The sequence below is a fragment of the Elephantulus edwardii genome, unplaced genomic scaffold (genome assembly GCF_000299155.1).
Source record: "Elephantulus edwardii isolate Elephantulus edwardi_28Jun2011 unplaced genomic scaffold, EleEdw1.0 scaffold00032, whole genome shotgun sequence".
In the NCBI taxonomy this organism is placed as follows: Eukaryota; Metazoa; Chordata; class Mammalia; order Macroscelidea; family Macroscelididae; genus Elephantulus; species Elephantulus edwardii.
This window is the reverse complement of record NW_006399782.1, coordinates 10040649-10060313: the sequence shown is the minus strand read 5'-3', so window position 1 is coordinate 10060313 and position 19665 is coordinate 10040649. Positions and strand designations below refer to the sequence as shown.

The 19665-nt window shown below is 40.2% G+C and overlaps 1 protein-coding gene across 1 annotated transcript in view; it reads right to left on the bottom strand.

The window, feature by feature from the left end:
- Positions 1-8713: 8713 nt before the first annotated feature.
- The window catches only part of POLQ (polymerase (DNA directed), theta), a 103404-nt gene continuing 92452 nt past the window's right edge, over positions 8714-19665 (bottom strand). The window contains exons 24-29 of the mRNA XM_006884314.1: positions 19168-19352; positions 16238-16349; positions 12572-12696; positions 11099-11252; positions 9434-9549; positions 8714-8827 (exon numbers count right to left, since the gene is read on the bottom strand). Coding sequence (XP_006884376.1) covers positions 8714-8827; positions 9434-9549; positions 11099-11252; positions 12572-12696; positions 16238-16349; positions 19168-19352 — 806 coding nt within the window. The remainder of the gene's footprint in view (positions 8828-9433; positions 9550-11098; positions 11253-12571; positions 12697-16237; positions 16350-19167; positions 19353-19665) is intronic.

The following is a 19665-nucleotide window of genomic DNA, read 5'->3' as shown; positions in this document are numbered from 1 at the left end:
TGTGTTGGTTGTGGTTTTGGTGTTGTTGGGTTTTTCTCAGCCTGACTCTGCAGAGATTGGTGATAGGTTTGGGGAAACTCGATTATGGAAACAAAGAGTTAGTATCGCGTACTTATTTCTCAAAAAGTGAAATCTCACACCCTGCTTTCAAAAGCAGTCTGTTTTAAAGCTCCATTTGTGCTCCCGTCAGGCAGTTACACAGCACATTACCGTTCAGACCCAGTGCAGTCTTCAATCCAAAGGTGCTCCAAGTAGCATGACGTTCACAGACCAGACTGCTCATTCTTGTTAGAATGAGTCGGTAAAGCTGCAGCTAAAACTTTTGGAAAGAGATCCTGATGTATTACATTTCTGAATTACAAGGGCTTTCTTTAGAAAATACTTTTCAGTTCTATGCTTGCCAGTGAAAATATTTCTAAAATGTAGTGTTATTTTTAGTTATCTTGGCCTCAGTTATCATTACTGACAATAAAAAATACAGCGGAAATTAATGATCTAAAATTATTTTATCACTCATTAGGCCCAATAATAAAACTATAGGATTATGTCAACAGATGCCCAATACCTATTCCTTATTTAAAAAAAATTTTTTTAAAGGAACAAAAGAATACATATATAATTAATATGACAAAAATATCTATCCTAAGCCAAGAAAAGATAACACAAAATACAGATCCAGAAGGGAAGCCCTTAAGTTAATACAAAATAAAGACCCTGCCCTTCTTGTCTAGCGTGTTCTGGGAGTCAAGTCACGGGAGTGGATATATATCAGACATGGCAATCCGCCGGACCTTCTAAATGCACCTTCACACACACCCACGAAAAGGAAGAGTTTTTTATCATTACATATGGGTTAAGCCAGGTATTACTATTAGATTTATATTTGTGATTCTTAACATTTTTTTGTTTTTCTGAAGTCTAGATAATTTAATAGTCAGAAATAATATTTGCAATTTTTTTTTGTAATTTTGAGAATAGTCAAGAGTGAAGGAGCGAGAAAATGTCTGCCAAGATAGCATTTCCCAGAGTCGTTGAAATCTCCTGACTTTTTTTTTTAAACCCCTCTAAGAATCTCCGCAGACCCCTGTGGTCAGCCTTAGGTAACAGCCTGACTCGGGTTAGTGACATGCCCTGTGACTTTATATGGGGAAAACGTGAGGGAAACCAGAAACCGTCAGCAACTGAATTGTGCTATTTGTAGCATCCGTTTCAGGGACCCAGGTTTCTGACTTTCTGAAAAAGTACGTTATCATTTCTGTATTTAAAAAAGTTAAGTAAATAAAAGAAGACAATCTTCGTTTAAGAATAATGACATTCCACCCAAGGTAGCATTCGATTCAATGACTATCTGTAAAGCCCCCTACAGAAGATCTGATTTACCAGCTTGTACATCAGGATCTTTCAACAGCATCACGGTTGACAGATAATATTTTATGATGAGGTCTGACCTGTGCATTGTAGGATTTTAAGTAACTCCTCGGCCTCCATCCACTAGATGCCAGCAACACCTCCAGTAGTGACAATCAGAAATGTCTCCATTTTGCCAAAATTGTACCCAGTGAAGAAACACTGTCCGACATTGTTCAGGAGACAGATTAGTGTGTATATGTAATATATGTCGTGTTGTATAAAAGTGTACATCATATATGCACAGTGTCTTATCAAAGGAATTAAACACAAAAATTACATGTGTAGTTCATATGCAATAAAAATTCTGGAGAAAGCCTATATAAATCAGTGAAAAGTAGTAATTACAGAATACAGCCTAAAGAGAAAACACCAAAAAGGATAAAATAGTATTGCAAAGAAGAAGTGCTTAACATTCTGGGATAAATGCATAAATCAAATGTGTATAATAAGCACATCAATTGAAAGTAAACAGGTGCTTCTGAAATGCTTGAAAAGAATAGGCCATTGAAGTAGTTTAAATGTGCGTTTCACAACTGTTTTTTACTAACCCCTTTCTTAATGTAAGGGTGACTTCATTCCTTACGGAATCCAAATGAATGAAGTTTTACTGCATCAAAATTATTTTTCTAATTCAAAGAGACAGCAATAACAAGAGTGTCATGTCGATGTGCTCTTTCTCTTTGAACGCGCCCATCCCATCATGCTTCCCTTAGCGTCGGCACAAAACACTGCACACGCTCCCGTCAGCATCCCCCCCATGTCCCGTCATCGCTGGAAAATCAGCACTGTTAATCTGGGTAATTCTTTACATCTTTCTTCTTCATCTTTACAATGTAAATGTCTCCTCCTTTAAGTATAAGAAAAATGCTGCTTGTAACCTGGACAGTGAGACAGAAAATTGCTCTGAGCCTTAGGTTTCATCAGAATTACATTCAATCTCTGGCAAGTGGCTTGTCTTAACTGCCTTCAAGAGATAAGCCCTTCGTAGGGTCCCCATAGAATATGGGCTTTTTCATTCCACTCACCAGTGCGAAGCTAGAAGTATTTCTTTACTTGTTCTAATAGGGCAGACAAGCAATAAATCCCTACCTTGACGCCATCCGTCTGATGGGGGTACTGATTTAACATTTGCTCTGATCACCTCCAGTGAGGCTGACCGCTTCCTCTACAGCACTAGCCCAGAATTCGTCCCCGGTCACCATCAAGTCCGACTAACTTTAGAAAGATAGTGGCAGTACTGAGATATTTTCTGATAATTCAGTCAAATCTCTTCTGTAATGTCTGAGTGATCCTCAAGTTATTAAACCAAAAGTCAAGTATCTCTTAAATTTTTAAGGGATTTTGAGAAAAGCTTACTGTTGGAGACCCTTTTTATGTAACCCATATATCCAGTTTCTAAAAATACCATCTGTCTGTCATCTAGGAGATCACCATAGCTTTGATAAAGAAAATAACTGAAATTATGCATAAGTGGCGGGGGTTGAAGACATTCCTTGATATACTTGCTTATCATTTGAGCAGAAGGACAAAATAAAGCATGTCTGGAAAAAGAAAGCTAAAAAGTTGGCTTTGGATCCCTGGGACAACCGTGAAATTTATCTGTGTGATTCAAGTCTAACGTTGTGCGGGGTGGGGACTGAACGCTGGTTCAGAGGGGGCACATCGGCTCAGAGAGGCCAAGGCCAAATGGGTGTGTTTGTGTGAGGAGAAACATGGCAGGTTCACCCCTGGCTTCATCAGCCCCGACACATTTTTAGCAGCTATTTCATGTCCGCAGAGCCCCAGAAACGCTTGCCAGGAGGCTGACTTACTGAAGTCCTCGCTGTGTGGGGCATTGGCTCCAGTATACGCCTTTCCAGAGCGCAGGTCTCAGCGTAGCAAGCTTTGTGTGTCTGTGTGTACAGAATATAGCCCAGAAAGGAGGAGCTGCAGAGGTCAGGCCTGATGGAGGGAAATCTAGAAGCCACGTTGGTGTGTGAGGGTGAGTGAGGTGGGGTGTGGAGCCAGAGCGAGGCAGAACAGGTGTGAGAGACCGACATGGAGGTTGCCTTTGTTTATGGTCTGTCTATGGGAGTGATTTTCTGCCCCGGCTGTACTTCAGAATCGCCTGAAGACCATTTGCAATCTAATTTTAGCAAAAGCCCTTGTGATGAAAACCAGATACTAGCATTTTTGTTTCTACCACCCACTGTGGCCCGGTCTAGTCAAGGTTGGCAGCTGCTGCTTTTTGGCCAACTGAAAAAAAAGAATCTTTTTTTTCTGCTTGGCTGTCCGCAGCCCCACCTCCCAAAGCGCAGGGAAAGGGAGATTCTGGGCACAGATCTTTCACAGGATTGGTGTTTGCTCTTTGTGAGACAAAGAGCAAAAGTGTGTGCAGATTCCTGACCAATGTCACACCACCTCTTAGTGACTATCTTTTTTATAATTCCCTGTGCCATTTGCCTATTATTTATTCCAGTTTAAACACTTTTTTTTAAATTAACTGACACATGTGAACTCCTAAGATACCAGAAATATTTCAATAGATTCAACAGCCTGTAAAGCTATGTGGGATTCTCAATAGTTAGACCGTTGTTAATTCTAAAAATTTACTAGATGGAGTCCAAATTCTTACACATTCTTCTCGTGGAGGAGGCCTGGGTGCCAGCACTGGCCCAATCTGTTGTTGTTAGATGAGGCTGAGTCTACTGCAGCTCACGAAACAGCAAATCTTGGACTCATCTTTGCAAGAAGGGGTAACAACTCCTTTTTGAGTGTTGTCTTAGCTCCCAAGGCCACCTGAGTGTCTTTTCTTAGTGTGTTTAAAGGGAAAAGAAGCCTGTGATTCACTATCTGACCCCTGGTGTGCACCAGGGCTCCGGCCCCAGGGCAGGGCACAGCCCAGGCAAGGCCTGGCACAAAAGGAGAAAAATCCAGGGGTCCTTGCCGCGCAGGCTGCACCCCTTCTGGTGAAGGTCCCGCTTTCTCAACTAAAGCCAGAAAATATACTAGTTGGTGGTTTTGGACAATTGTACACAGAATCAAAATCTCTAAATAACATAATTTTTAGTACTTAATTATGTGATGTTTTATTCTAGGAAATAAGAAACAGATGACATCACTGATGTATCTTTCTTTCATCTTCAGAATTTTTGCATCTTTTCAGAAAATGACAAATTACTATTTTTCTGTTGCACTCAGCAAATTGTGACTATACTTAACAAAATTCTTGTAGTCTGTAGAAATATCAATAAAATTGTATATGTTTGTACATAGATGCTCTCTTATGTCATGATATCATGCACTGCTGGTGATTTTTGTCAAGATTAAATATGCACTGAGGTAAGACTCTCATTTGCAACACTGAGAACGATGATTTCTTCAAATGTGATTTTTTTAAAGGTGGGAGTGGGGAGGGGGAGCAATGTACAGTATAGGTATTTGAACTAAAAATAAAATAAAATAAACAAAAATCCTACACAAATTCCCAAAACTCATAAGAGTTTTACTGTTTCTGGGTACCGTCGAGTCACTTCCGACTCTCAGGGCCTCCAGAGGGTCTCCTACCTTGTTTACAGGAGAAGAGTGTGGGGCTGGGTCTTCTGCAGAACTGTTGGCGGGCTCAAACTTTTAACCTTTCCGCGAAGCCTGTGCCACCTGGGTTCTGTTTTACTATTAGGTTTTACTAGATTTTGTTACTCCAAAAGTCTAGAAATATTGAGCCACTCAAAATTGCCATCAAATTAGGAATGTGGACAGGTTTTTCACCTTTGATGAAGAACGAAAATAAATTTGGAGAAAATTTTGTGTATGGAGTTGAGGTTAAATAAGAGATGCCTACAATATGCCTGCGAAGTTAACATGCAGATTTCACGTCCCTGTGACCTTTCCAGGATGATGATGCTGTTACGTATTTATACCGCCACCCAGTGGTTATGATGCATAGTCACAACTCAACAACAAAAATCCTCCAGAAAGAACGTGGTCCCTCCTTTCAGCAACTTTTCATCAAATCCTGTCTCTCTCTCCTAACGCTTCCTTCCTATTTGCGCCCACCATGGCCTTAACCAACTAACCTTATTCTTCCAAATCTAGTCTTATCCTCTCAGGAAACACCACTACCTCGGTTTCCTCGTAGTTCCAGTTCCATGTAAAACATTTAAAACCAACCAAAGGTGAGAACAATGTTTTTCATCAAAAAATGTTCCAGTCAAAAGTATAAAGGCAAACTCTTTAAAATTCCAAATACCCTGCAATTCCCTTCAAAATTTCCTCCCTCCCTTCCTGTCTGCTTGTCTCATCTCTTCTTCCCATTCCATCCAAAGCCGTTGGTCCAGCTCAGCACATTGCGTATGGCCACTCCTACATGGACGGCCAGGGGCAGGGCCAAAGTGAGGCCAAAGAGGTTGAGCAGAATATTTTTGGAGTCTCAAAGTATCTTTACAAAATAGTTATTATTAAAGAAAAATACAATTTTACATTGAGTTATCTGGCAGACTCTATCTTAGTAAAAAAGTCAAAGTTAACACCACCAGTGACATACCTGATATAATAACAACATTTTTTTTTATTCCTACCAATAATGCATATCTGAGTTTATGGGGGGGTGCAGTTTGGGCAAAGGCATATTAAAAGAATTTCCAGAAAACATAGTCTCCAAAATTTTCGAGGTCATGAAAAGGAAGAAAAGTAGTTCCAGATTCAAGGAGACCAGAGAGAAATGCACTGTGTGGGAGTGTGGTCTTGGCTTGGGGCTTTTGCTAGAAACGACTTAACTGGAGCAATTAGCAAAACTTGTGTGTGGTTTCCCCGTAAAGTGGTATTCTTTGTACATTACCGAAATGGTTAAGTTTAGAATTGTTTCAAAATAAAGCTATAAAATATTTCAACTTTGTGGTCTTGCTTGTATTTCAATGACAGCTGTCTTCTAACATAGCAGATGGTCAGGTGCTTTATACATTAAATGTTTTGTAAACTGGGTTGGGAATCCAACTATTATTCAAAACACTTAACTTTAACTTTTTAAAAGTTTATTTAATTTTTAATTTTTTCTTATTAATTTTAATGAACGTTTCCAATCATTCACTGTTGCACTTTTCTCCCTACCCACTCTCCCCCCAATTCACTCTTCTTTGAAAAGAAAAACTTTCATTGTTATGCAATCCCTCCCCTCAAGTCCACTCCACTATGCAGCCTTCACTCTGGATTCTATAATGACAAGAATACCTGTTCATATGTCCCTTTTAAACAGTTCTCTCCCTCATCTATTTCAATGCAATATACATCATTCCTCCCCACCTTTTCTGTTTTCCCTCAACCCTGACGTCAGTCATATTCTACAACAGTGGCCCTATGCAGTATTTGTCCTTTTGTGACTAAGATATTTCACTCAGTATAATGTCCTCCAGGGTCATCCATTTTGCATAATATTTCGTAAGTTCCTTGTTTTTCAATGCTGCATAGTATTCCATTGTGTGAATATACCACAGCTTTTCTATCCATTTGTCTGTTGATGGGCACTTGGGTTGTTTCCAGCTCTTTGCTGTTGCGAACAAAGCCGCAATAAAAAAAAACCCACTTAGCTTTTTACAAGCTTGTTTGAATTAGGCAAATAAAACATGAGTGCCTATTTGTAATCAACCAAATAATAAAATATTTAGACAGTGCCCTGGTCCCTCCTAACCCTTACAGAGTTACTGTAGTAACTGTGGCAGTTACTTTGAATTTTCCTTCTAAGCATTTTTCTCTGCTTTAAATTATTCTTATACCTAATGTGTTTTAGTAGTCTTTCTCTGTCGGTATTTACACATAAGTCGTTCTTAATTCACTTATTTGATGTTATGGTGTCCATAATCTGTTTAAACATCATCTTATTGGTAAGCATTTACATATTTTCCAGACTCTCGATAGTACAGACATGACGACAGTGAACATTGTTGTTCATGTCTTGTGTGTGTGTGTGTTGTAGATGAAGTATTTATCTTGTAAAGATACTGACCTTTAAAGAAATATGAAGTAGTCAAGCTATTCACTCATCAGTTTAGAATTACGGTTCCTATATATCCTCCCTTGTTCTATTTATTTTTTTCACATTCCACAATGTGAAAAATTGCATATTTACACACACACAGGACCACAGACGCAGAAAATAAAGAGGAAATGACCCATATGTTGGTCGTCAGGTTGAAGAACATCTACATATAAAGATACTGAGTTTTTTCTTGTGCGGGATCTCAGATGTCAGATTGCTCTATGGAAGAATGATGAGACTGAAGATGGTAAAAACTTGTGAGATAAAACCTCCTTCCTACCCCTGTCACCTTCTGCCCAACAAATATATCAAGAAAACTATGTACTGAGACCTTTATACATTAATAATCAACTACTGATGGTGTAGTATACTTTATTCTGTTTAATAAACAGAAGAGTTCTTCTGATAACTGACTGGAAACATAATATGCATTTTCTATGTGCTCAAACATGTCTGGGCAATCTGCAGAATAAGGAAATAAAGAATGTAAACCACATACAATTAAAAAGAAAACTACTCATGTCAAGTTTCTCAGAAATTCATTTTATTTCATCAGCAAAAAATGTCAAATCTCCACCTCAGAGTGAATCACCAAGTACAGTCTTTTCCATCATACAAACACTAAAAAGAGGCACTGAGGACCAAGGGGAGCTTTCTTGGCCTGTTTATAAAAATATCTGCTCTGAGAGCAGGACCCTCTTGAAGAGGGATAGCTTATCTCATAAGTGTTCCAAATACATTCACAGTCTCAAGCGGGGAGGGAAAAGGAAGAGGATCTCGTTCTTCTCATTCCGAGAAGCCATCTAGATCACATCTCACCATTTTATAGAATTCATCAAGTATTACCCAATGCTATTTAAAAGTACTACTTCAGTAGTTATGAATTGGCTTTGGCGAGAAAACGCCCAACGCCTGGCCCAAGTGGCGGCGGTTAAAGCAGGCCTTCCTGCCCAGGCTGGGGTCTGCACCTCTGGGCCTGGACACAGCAGCCCGCGGCCTCCCCGCCGGGCCAGGAGGGTCAGAGTGCACATTCAAGCGTGTCTGCTGAGCCTGTTTAAGGCAATTGCACAAATACTCTTGTAGAGTGAACAGAATTCATCCATCTTTGTATTTTCCCTCCAAAAGTTTCTTTTTTCACACTAACGTGGACTCTGATGAATTCTTTTTAAAATATAATCTTAAAATTACCATCCTGTATCCAGTTAGACTTGGCGGTTTCCATTTTCACGATGAGCACGAAGAGGCACTTTCTGTGTGGTCGCTGAGAGTCCGGGAGGCGCACTCGGGCTGGGGCTACACGTCCAAGTCCTGCAGCTCCCCCCAGCTCGCCCCAATTTTCACTTTTACTTTAAGTTTCACAGACAGTTTTATGGCATTTTCCATTTCAGTCTTGACGATCTGAGCTACCTACAAAATAATAACAAGGTTAATAAATCCTCCGTCCAATCCAGGAGGAAGGCTGCCCAGCCCAGTTACTGAAAAGGTGGCGGAGCTGTCTGGGGCGCATCACCTTTTGGGGAAGGAGTCCGGCATCTCGAACTCAAGCTGTAACTAGAATGCCCAGAGCTGTGAAAGGCTTTGGTCAAGGTTTCAACATCTAACATCTATTCAACATCTCCCAAGCGAAAAGAGACTCTCGGGCATCAGAAATGGCTTCAGTTGTTTATGGGAGATGCGGGGCAGAGCCCTCAAAGCTCCTCCCCGCCTGAGACAAGGCTCCATTCGGTCACCCCGGGGCCAGCATCGGGGTGTGGACGCTCAGGCCTGGGAGACGAGGCTGACTGCCTAGCATAGGCCTCCCAGGACAGATAGACAGACAGACAGACAGACAGACACACACACACACACACACACGGAGGACAGATAGAAAGATACGAACACACACACACACAGGGGACAGATAGATACACACACGGAGGACAGACAGACAGATACACACACGGACAGATAGATACACACACACGTGGAGGGCAGACAGACAGAGACACACACTCACCCCCTCCCCCCAAATACCTGCACCACATCCTCCTCCGCCACCTCATACAAGAGCTCATCGTGAAGCTGAAGGACGAAGAAGCCGCCGCGGATCGGGCAGAACATGCCGTGCGGCCTGCTCTTTGGCAACAGTCCTGCGCGTGGAGAAAGGAGCAAACTGCTCAGCCTGTCACCGCGCCACGGAGGACGTTCTCAGGGGTTTTCATTCAGTTAAAACACTCAACACCATGAAACATCTACTCACCAGCTACCCCCTAAGCCCTCCTGTGAGGTCAACTCAAAGCCCATCAATTTCACCTTAGGAAGGAGTCTGTACACTGAGCACAACTAATCCACTCTCATTTCTCACAACCCACCGCCATCCGCTTGTCTCCTTCTCCAGTCTCCCTCGCTCCGTCCGATGCCCGGCCCAGGAACGTGGACAGGTGTCAGCGCCTGTTTTACAAGGGGCGCACCTGGGGCTGTCCTGTGGCCAGAGGTGCATTCTAGGGGGGCTCGTTCTTCCCCAGGTGAGCGGCGCACTCGAGAGAAGTCATTCCAAACGTAGGGTCCAAAAGGTGAATTCCCAGAGCAAAGCCCTCCCCGTCAGACATGAGAGCCTGTGAGTGGACTTGCTTCCGTGAGGTGACTCCTGCCTTCCAACAGCTTCTCCACAGAACCGACTCCCCGAGTCCGAGGACCCAAGAAGATCCCGAAACGCTTCCGAGACACCCGCAAGGTCCAGACTGTTCCCGTGATACCACCAACGGGCCTTGCTCCATCGTCTTATGTATATTATGGCTCTACAGGCCTAGTGCTAAGAATATGGGCTGCAATCCTGAAGGCACATGGTTCAAATCCAGTAGCTGCTCTGTGGGAATAGGATGGGCAATCTCCTCCTGTACTTTTTAAGCCTCTAAAAACCCCTGGAGGGTCAACTATGGGTCATTTCTTACTCAATGGTACACAATAACCATGACTTAGCACCTTTAAAGCGCCTCCTTCTGTGAAATTCCTCAGTTACCACCCTCAATTATCCGAGGGACTGTCCAGAGCTGTTGTTGCTGTGTGTGTAGAGTTGGAACCGACCCACAGCGGCGGATTTTCACAGGAAGCAAATCACAAAGGAGAAGATTGCCCATCCTTCTCCCGCAGAGCAGCTGGTGGCCTTGAACCGTGAGCCTCCGGGATCATAGTGCAGCTTCTTCCCACTAGGCCATATCCCAAAGGGCGGAGTGAAGGAACATGCAGAAGAATGCAGCTGGCTTTTCTTAAGCCAAACATTCAAGAACTTGCGAAACTGGAAAGCAGAGCCACTCTTTGTTAGTATTTTACATATGTTAATAAATCTTTTTCATTTTCTCAGGTTCGTTTCTAATTTGGCAAGTATTAGCAGGTATAACTCATAAGAAGAGAAGCTCTTTGGGAGCTGTCTCTTGTAACTGTATAAAGTGTAAAGAAATCATGAGACTGAAATGGACGAGAACTGTTGTATCCCCATCCCTATCTCCAAGTCCCTTCTGACTCAGAGTGACCCTTCATCGGTTTCTGAGGCAAAGGTGACCACCCATCTTCCTCCAGAAAAGTCACTGGTGGAACAGAACCACTGACCCTATGGTCAGCAGCCTGATAAAATATAAACAACTTGTTTTCTGATACAGTGGGTTTCACAGTGCTAGGGAGGGGCCTCGTGTCTGAACAAACCTCTTCGGTCGCTTTGGAGCACGCCCTCCCGATGAGCGTGGGATTTGAAGGCTGAGTGGAAGGTCTCCAAGTGCTTCTGAATGTTCACAGTGGCTATTTTGACAATATCAGCTGCTGATCCTTGGACTGTAGTGTTGATCGACTGACGCTCAGCCTATGAAAAGCAATAACAGGTTTCCATGACGGACATCAGTGTTCACAGACAGCGTTTACACTACAGAACGTGAATCTGCACTGAGATGTGCCCTGCTATTGTTGTTGTTGTTGTTATGTACTCTGCTAATCATTCTGGGAGTAAAAGTAATGCTCCTGGAAGTATGGGTGATTATAGGTGTTATTTAAGGGGGGAAAACCAAAAACCAAAACCACCACCACCAAACTTAAACTCACTGCCACAGACTCAGTCCCTATTCATACTGACCTTCTAATGGTTTGGAGTCTGTAAAGCGTAATGAGAAGGCACCGCCTATCTTTTACCCACACAGAGGTTCGTGGATTCGAACTGAGGGACAAGCAGCTACTTTAGTTAGCAGCACAACACTCTAGGGTATGCCAGCACCTCTCTGTAGAGGCATTATCCTTCTCTCCCACGCTGTGTCAAGTAAGAGCATAATTCTGAACTGACTCCCCGGAGCTGGCGGTGTATGTGAACCAGCTGAGAGACACGACCTTCGGGATAGCAGCACAGCTCTTTATGAACGACACCAGTGGAGCTTCCTATTATAGGTCTGGGTTAAATAGTCACGCTGTGGGCTAACTCTCAATATCACTAACTGTGACAAAAAATGCCTCAGCACATAGGCAGCGTTCACTCATGGCAGGGTTCTATGCAACCTGATGGTAATTGAAGAGTTCCTTGTCACCGGGTTATACACCAAAAAGAAATGGTCCTCACTGAATCATTTCAGGAAACAGCACAAGACCAAGAACCAACTGTAATGAAGGAAGAAGTTCAAGCTGCACTGAAGGTATTGACAATAAATAAGGTCCCAAGAATTGATGGAATACTCACTGACCAATGTTTCAACAAGCAGATACAACCCTGAACATGCTCACTAGTCTATGCCACCAGAATAGCAAAAAGACTCTTTTTACTATTATGTCAAATGTTATTGAAGGAGGAATAATTCTAAAAGAAGGTAAGAATAGCCGTACAACTTAAAGAATGTAATGTGTGTAAATAATTGTATCTCTAGAAAGTTGGACTGGTGGACATGTTGCTCTGTATATTAAAAAAAAAATTTTAGAAAAAAAAACACCCATGTTTACATTAGTCTCCCAAAGCCTATGCCCTGTGACTTTACTCGAGTCTTCAATGAAGCCCATGATTGACTTGTATAAAAACAAAAGATCCAATTTAAATGCTAGTGGTCCCTGAAAGGGGTATTAACAGTGCTTAGTCTCTGCTGAAAAGTTACAGTAGTACTTTTCATTAAAATTGTAAATAAAAAATCTAGAGAAGTTTCAACATACATGAGCTTTGTGGTAAGGGTTGTTGTCTTTGATTCCTGGCAAATATCTACGTCTTCCCAAAATGGTCTGAACAAACCCGTCTCTTCTACAATTATTCACTGTATCTTTCATGAACTGGTTAATTCCTACAAAGAAAATACAGAAACGCTTAATTACAAAGTCCATCCTTAATTTCAATGTAATGGAATATACTACAACCCCACCATGATTATATCATCATAATGAAGCATATAAAATGTTAAGTCATTGTTTTTAGACTCAGAAAGTTACAAATTTAACAATTATGTCTTGGCTCCAGGCTCTTAAGACAAACTCCCAAACTATTTCCTATAGGTTTCTTTGCTTTCATAATAATAATAATTCTCAATTATTCTTAGATCTTATCATTTTGAGGCTTAAAAAACTCCAAAGACTCCTCGCCGTTACTTATGATCTAAATAGGATCTACCAGAAACTAATGTGTGAGCTATAATACATTTCATTAGGAACATATTAGATCCACTTCTCAAAAGTTAAAGGCAATGCATAATGTATTATTCAAACACACTTATATTCCCTAGACCACTACTTATCCTGTGTAAATGGTTCCATTCTCTTGGACCTCCACAATAAATTCTCTGCTAACTGTGGGTTTCTTCATTGCTCATTTATTCTGAGCTCAAGGTTCTTCTCTCCTGGACTCTTTTTTTTCCCTCTACACTCCAAAATGCAATCAGGTGAGGAATCTAAGCTGCCCTATCTTTTCTGCACAGAAGCAATCACGGCTTTCTCAGAGCTGTGCTCCTCCTGTAATAAACACTTCTGTCTCCCATCAGGGGCACCCCATTCAAGGCATCCTGTTGTGTGGCTGGCACAGGAAAGACACCTGGGGAGATAGAGCCTTGCCAAGTGAAGCTGCTAACGATATTTGGCCATTAGCACAGCATATCAGAAAGCAACAGGGTTTCATTTTTACCTTTTGTGGATTATTATGACAGTATTGGGTGAAGACCAGCCAAAATGATGATATAAATGACTGCACTTCTACAAGTTTTCTTATCTTACTCCTATAAAAGGCACTCAAATATTTGAAGATTGCAATTGCTTTTAAAAAAATTACTGTGACATGTCATTTACATACAGTAAATAGCATCTACTGTGAACAGTGACAAATGAATACACCTCTACTACTACATGATATGAAACATGGCATCATTCACAAATGTTCCCTTGTGCCCCTTTACAATCAGCCCCTCACTGTCAGTATGATCACATGGTAACTAATTAGATCTTTGTTTTCAACTGTAATTCATTGTATTTTCTTAATTTATTGTTAATTTCAATGAAAATTTACAGAGACTTTGGATTTCCATTCATTCATTGTTGCATTTTTCTCTCCTCTCAACTCTCCCCCTTAGTACACTACCCTCTTGGAAAAGTAAAAGAAAAATTTTTTTATTGTTTTACAATCCCTCCCCCCAGGTCCACTCCACTGTGCAGCCTTCGTTCTGGACTCCCATCATGACAAAAATACCTAATCACATATCCCTTTTTAAACAGTTTTTTCCCTCATCTATTTCAATGCAGTATACATTATTGAGCCCATCTTTCTCAGTCTCTTCCCAACCCCGATGTCAGTCCTGTTTTACAACAGTGGCATCATGCAGTATTTGTCCTTTTGTGACTGAGATATTTCACTCAGCATAATGTCCTCCAAGGTCACCCATATTGAATAATATTGCATGAGTTCCTTCTTTTCAATGCAACATAGTATTGCATTGTGTGAATATACCACAGCTTCTCTATCCATTCGTTTGCTGATGGACACTTAGGTAGTTTCCATCTCCTTGCTATTATGAACAAAGCCGCGATAAACATGGGTGTGCATAACTAATTATATCTTAAAAAACAGTAAGCAAATAAGGTCACATTCATAGATCCTAGAAGTTAAGATTTCTAGGAGACATTACATAACATGTGATTTAAGAGTTAAAGTTCATTTTTTTCCCATAGCTACATTTATATTTTAATATCATTTTTTGGAAAATACCCATTTTTGCCCATCAAACTGTCATGGCAACTTTGTTCAAAATCAGTTCATCATACATACCCTCTTCAAAGTCAGGTTCCAAAGACAAAGTCATTATGCAAAAAAAAGATCAAGTTGTTACGGAAAGGATTAACAGCAGATTAAAACAAAACAAAACATGAAGAATGATGACTTCATTACATAACTGCCAAACCACTGAGACTCATAGTCCAGCTAAGCCGACAAATCACCTTGACAGCCAGCATTACCCGTCACTAAGTGAGGAGCTATTGATGTAGTCTGCAGTCAAGTTGGAATTGACTCAAAGCTAACCATCTAGCAGATTTTCAAAAGCTGTGAATCAAAGTGGAGAAAGCTGCCCATCTTATACCCTTGGAGCATGTATCCAAATTTTATCTCAGTAAACTGACCAAAACTATGCTAATTTAAGACAATGATCTACATCAATTATTCTCTGAGTTCCTTAGTACAGAGATCAATTTTTCAAACCAATCCTAGCTAAGCCCAAAGCACAGAATGATTCTAGATCTTATTAGGAGACTCACAATGAAATAGTAGCATGTACTTCTAGTGCATTTTTCTACTCTATACCTTATGGAAAAGTAGTTTAGAAGTAAAGAGTAAGATTCAAAACAACTCTGAGATATCATCTCACCCCAGTCAGAATAACAAAATTTAACAGAACAGCAAGCAACAAATGCTGGCGAGGTTGTGGAAAAATTGGAAACCCCTATTAACTGTTGGTGGAAGTGTAAAATGGTGCAACCACTGTGGAAGGTGGTATGGCACTTTCTCAAAAAGTTGCAAATAGAGATGCCATTTGACCCAGAAAATTCCACTACTGGGGATATATGCCAAAGAAGACATAACTGCCACCCAAGTAGATACATACACACCCATGTTTATCACGGCTTTCTTCATGATATCAAGGAGTTGGAAACAACCTAAATGCCCATCACCAAACGAATAGATAGAGAAGCTGTGGTATATTCACACAATGGAATACTATGCTGCATTGAAAAACAATATTATTCAAAATGGGTGACCCTGGAGGACATTATGCTGAGTGAACTATCTCAGTCACAAAAGGATAAATACTGCATGGTGCCACTGTTGTAAAACAGGACTGACCTCGGGGTTGGGAAGAGACTGAGAAAGACGGGTTCAATAATGTATACTGCATTGAAACAGATGAGGGAGAAAACTGTTTAAAAGGGATATGTGGTATTTTTGTCATGACAGGAGTCCAGAGCAAAGGCTACATGGTGGAGTGGACCTGGGGGGAGGGATTGTAAAACAATGAAAGAATTTTTCTTTTACTTTTCCTAAAGGGTAGTATACTAAGGGGGAGTGTTGGGAGGGGAGAAAAGTGCAACAGTGAATGAATGGAAATCCAAAGTCTCTGTAAATTTTCATTGAAATTAATAGTAAAAAAAGAAGAAACAAAAAAGTATTTAAGAGATTAAAAAAAGAGAAATAAAGAGTGAGATTAATGTTATTTGACTTTAACAATACCTCATAAATTTTTATTAACAGACGTTTTCAGAAGAAATTCTATAACAATTTTTAATATGACATGGAAAGATGGCTGGAAAGAATGGTGTCTAATATCTAACAAGTGCTCAAGGTCTCTTTACCTTTGTATCTGGATTTGAAGGAGTCAATATAGCAAGCAGCATCATTTTCTGTAATGCCCATCTGCTCACCTAGTGCTTTAGCTCCCATTCCGTAAATAATTCCATAGCAAATCTGTGAAAATTCATCAAATTCAGTATATAAATTAAAAGTCACAGCTACTTAAAAGACAAATATTGAAGGGTTCATTCGGATTGAAATATTTGGTAAATTACTTATGTCAGTGAGTCAAAGGAAGGATTAGTTGGTTGATAGAGGTGGATAGCCAATTAATATCTTTTGTGCCTCTTTAATGCTAATTTCTGAGGGAGAGTAGGGGAGGAGAGCACACAAATAGGAATTTGGTGTACATATGGTTTAAGAAAATAACCCCAGAGATCTCAACAGCAAGATTTAGAGGTAACCATCATTTACCTAGCGGTGTTCGGAGTGACTTTCACTCCTCAAAGATTCTCAGTTAACTTCAACTTATAGAAGTGTCTAGAAGTCAGGACAGGAGGGCATTACAAACATCCCTGGCCTTGCCTTTCATTGTTAGCGGCATCCCACCCATAGCAATCTCATGTGTTGCAGTACAACTGCTCAGACTTCTCGGGGCAATAATCTTTACTGAGGCATACCACCAGGTTTTTTAGAGTTTCTGGGTGGGTTCAAACTTTTCGGTTAGCAGTGCACGCAAACATCAGCAGGGCTCCCTTAGGACTAAACAAATAGAAGAGTAGTAGGCTTAATAGCTTGAAAAGAGGGAAATTCCAAGAAGAGATCAATTCTCCATCACTGAGTCTACCTCCTCCATTCCAGTCACCACAGGTAGTTCAAGACTGATTTTTCATCCACTCCTGCCCTGTCTATTTTTAGGGTAGGACATACTTTACATTGTTGTTGTTGTTACTGGTTGCCTTAGAGTTGAGCATGACTCATAGCGACCCTATGAACAAAAGGCCTGAAGCAGCCCCTCTATAACTATCGACATTTATAGAGTTTCTGGAGGCATGTTATTTAGGAAGTGGATGACACTCCTACTTTACATTACATCATTTTAATGGTGTGTCAGAGGTGGAAAGAATAACATTACATAGTAGATTGGTTTTTTGAGTTTAGACTGAGACTCACTTTTAAAGTGCAAATACCTCATCCCAAAAACTTTTTACTATGTTCTCATGAAAGCTGTAATGGGATATGTGTCAAGGAGCTAGCCAAAAGGTCAGTGGTTTGAATCCCTTAGCCATTCCTCAGGAGAAAGACAGGATTAACATTAACTTCCATTAGGATTAACAGCCTTAGAAACCTGGTGGAAAATTACTGTGAGTAGAAACTGACTCAACAGCAGTAGGTTTAGTTTGGTAAATTACAAGACTACAAGGAGTAATAGCTAATAATAATAACTTGCTGAGGATTTACTACAGACCATTTTACATATTTTAAGACCTTTGCATCTTTACAATGCATGAGGACTAAGGTGCATCAAATTTAGGCCCATTCATACACAGTATTCACTTTCATTGCAAAATTAAAGTCTACTTTTGGAAAAAAAAAATTTAGGCCATAATCTTTCAGATTGCTTCCTATGCATCTGAGAGCTGGACAATGAATAAGGATTACAGAAAGAGAATTGACACCTTTGAATGCAGCAAAGCACAAAAGTATGTCAGAGATGATGACAAGGGCACAAGATAGGGCAGGGTTCAGATCTGTTGTTCATAGGGTCATTATGAGTTGTACTTGACTCAACAGCATCTAACAACAATAACAAACTCAAAAGTATGTGAGACAAAACTTCATCATACTTGCCTCTAAGGAGCATTCTGGTTGTACTTTCTCTAAGAAATATCTGTTCTTTTGGAAATCTATGAGATATTCCTTACTCTTCTCCAACATTACAACTCAAAGTTATCAATTTTTCTTTTTTCATCCTTCTTCACTGTCCAACTCTAAGATGCATAGCTGGTGACTGGCAAGATCATCGCTTCAATCAGGCACACCTTAATCTTTAAATTGAAATAGTTGTTCTTCAGAACCTTGGAGAAGACTCTGACAGCCAACTTTCCAAATATTACATATGTCCTGATTGTTGGTATTATGGATTTGTCAGTGATATTCCACTAATATGTAATAGTAATGATCCTGTTCAATAATTTTGAACATTCTTTTTGATCACATTTCTTGGAAAAGGAACAAATATGGATCTCCTCTGGTCAACTGTCCAGGTCGCTATCTTCCTAATTCCCTACCTATGGCTTGGAACCATGCCCAGCTCAATCAACTACATGTGAAGAGTTATCCAGTTGATCTAGTTGTATATAAGGAATAATAAGGATCATTTTTTTAGTATATTCCTGAGGACATAGGATATTTCATAATTAAATTAGATAACTAGAGTCCTCAAAACATTATCAGTTATTACCTCTAATCCACAACCCAGAATATCTACTCATTTTCAACAAATGTCTAAAAAGCACCCTCTATGCAAAGGATTATGGTTCAAAGCTGTGGGAAAAGACAAGACAAGAATATATAAACTTTACTGCAGGGCACTCTACCCAAGAAAATGATATATTTAATAGTTCTTTTTTAAAATAAATAACTACCACATCCACCATCCACCATCCACCATGGCAACAATAATATCTATCATATTTAAATAAGCCTCTATTGTGTACTAGACACTGTGACGGGATATATTACGGTTTTTAATTAATACGGCTTTCTTCTCCTAAGAGGAGCCAGACCTCTGTCTTTTTTTGTCTATCTTTCACTGCTTCTGTGTGGAAAATGGAATGAGTATCATGACAGAGGCCCAAACAAACGTGGTCTGAAAGAGTCGATGATGAAGAAATTGTTCCTCAATTGCAAGTAATCAGGATACTTGTAAAAGGTATTTGAATGATTAAATTTTTTCCTCATTTATAATAAGCTTATTCAAAGAGATCACCTGCTTTGCTTGTTGCCTCAGCTCACTCCCCACGGACTCTGGCTCAATCATCTTCCATTCTGCCGCAATGCTCCTGAAAACATCAGCTCCACTGTTTAATACTTGAATGAGACGACGGTCATGAGATAAATGCGCCAGGATCCTCAGTTCTAGTTGAGAGTAATCAGCAGCCAGTATTACACCACCTGAAACAGAAGTCGTTTCAGAAAAGCTAGCATGAAAATATATCCAAATCCCATATAAAACAGTAAGCAGAATGAAAGAAACTCAGTTCTAAAATAAAACTTTGAGATATGTGTTCAAAAGATAAAACCTTGCTGGGTAGTAAAATTAAATTCTGTAACCTATTGTTCATAAGGTGACTCTGAGTCATAGTCAACTTGACAGCACCTAACAGCAATAACAATATAAAAAGCTAAGGAAAGGTTTATACATAGAAGGAATCGTATAGGGTTAAAAGGGATGTCAAAGGAGAGAAAATAGAACAAAAATTAATAA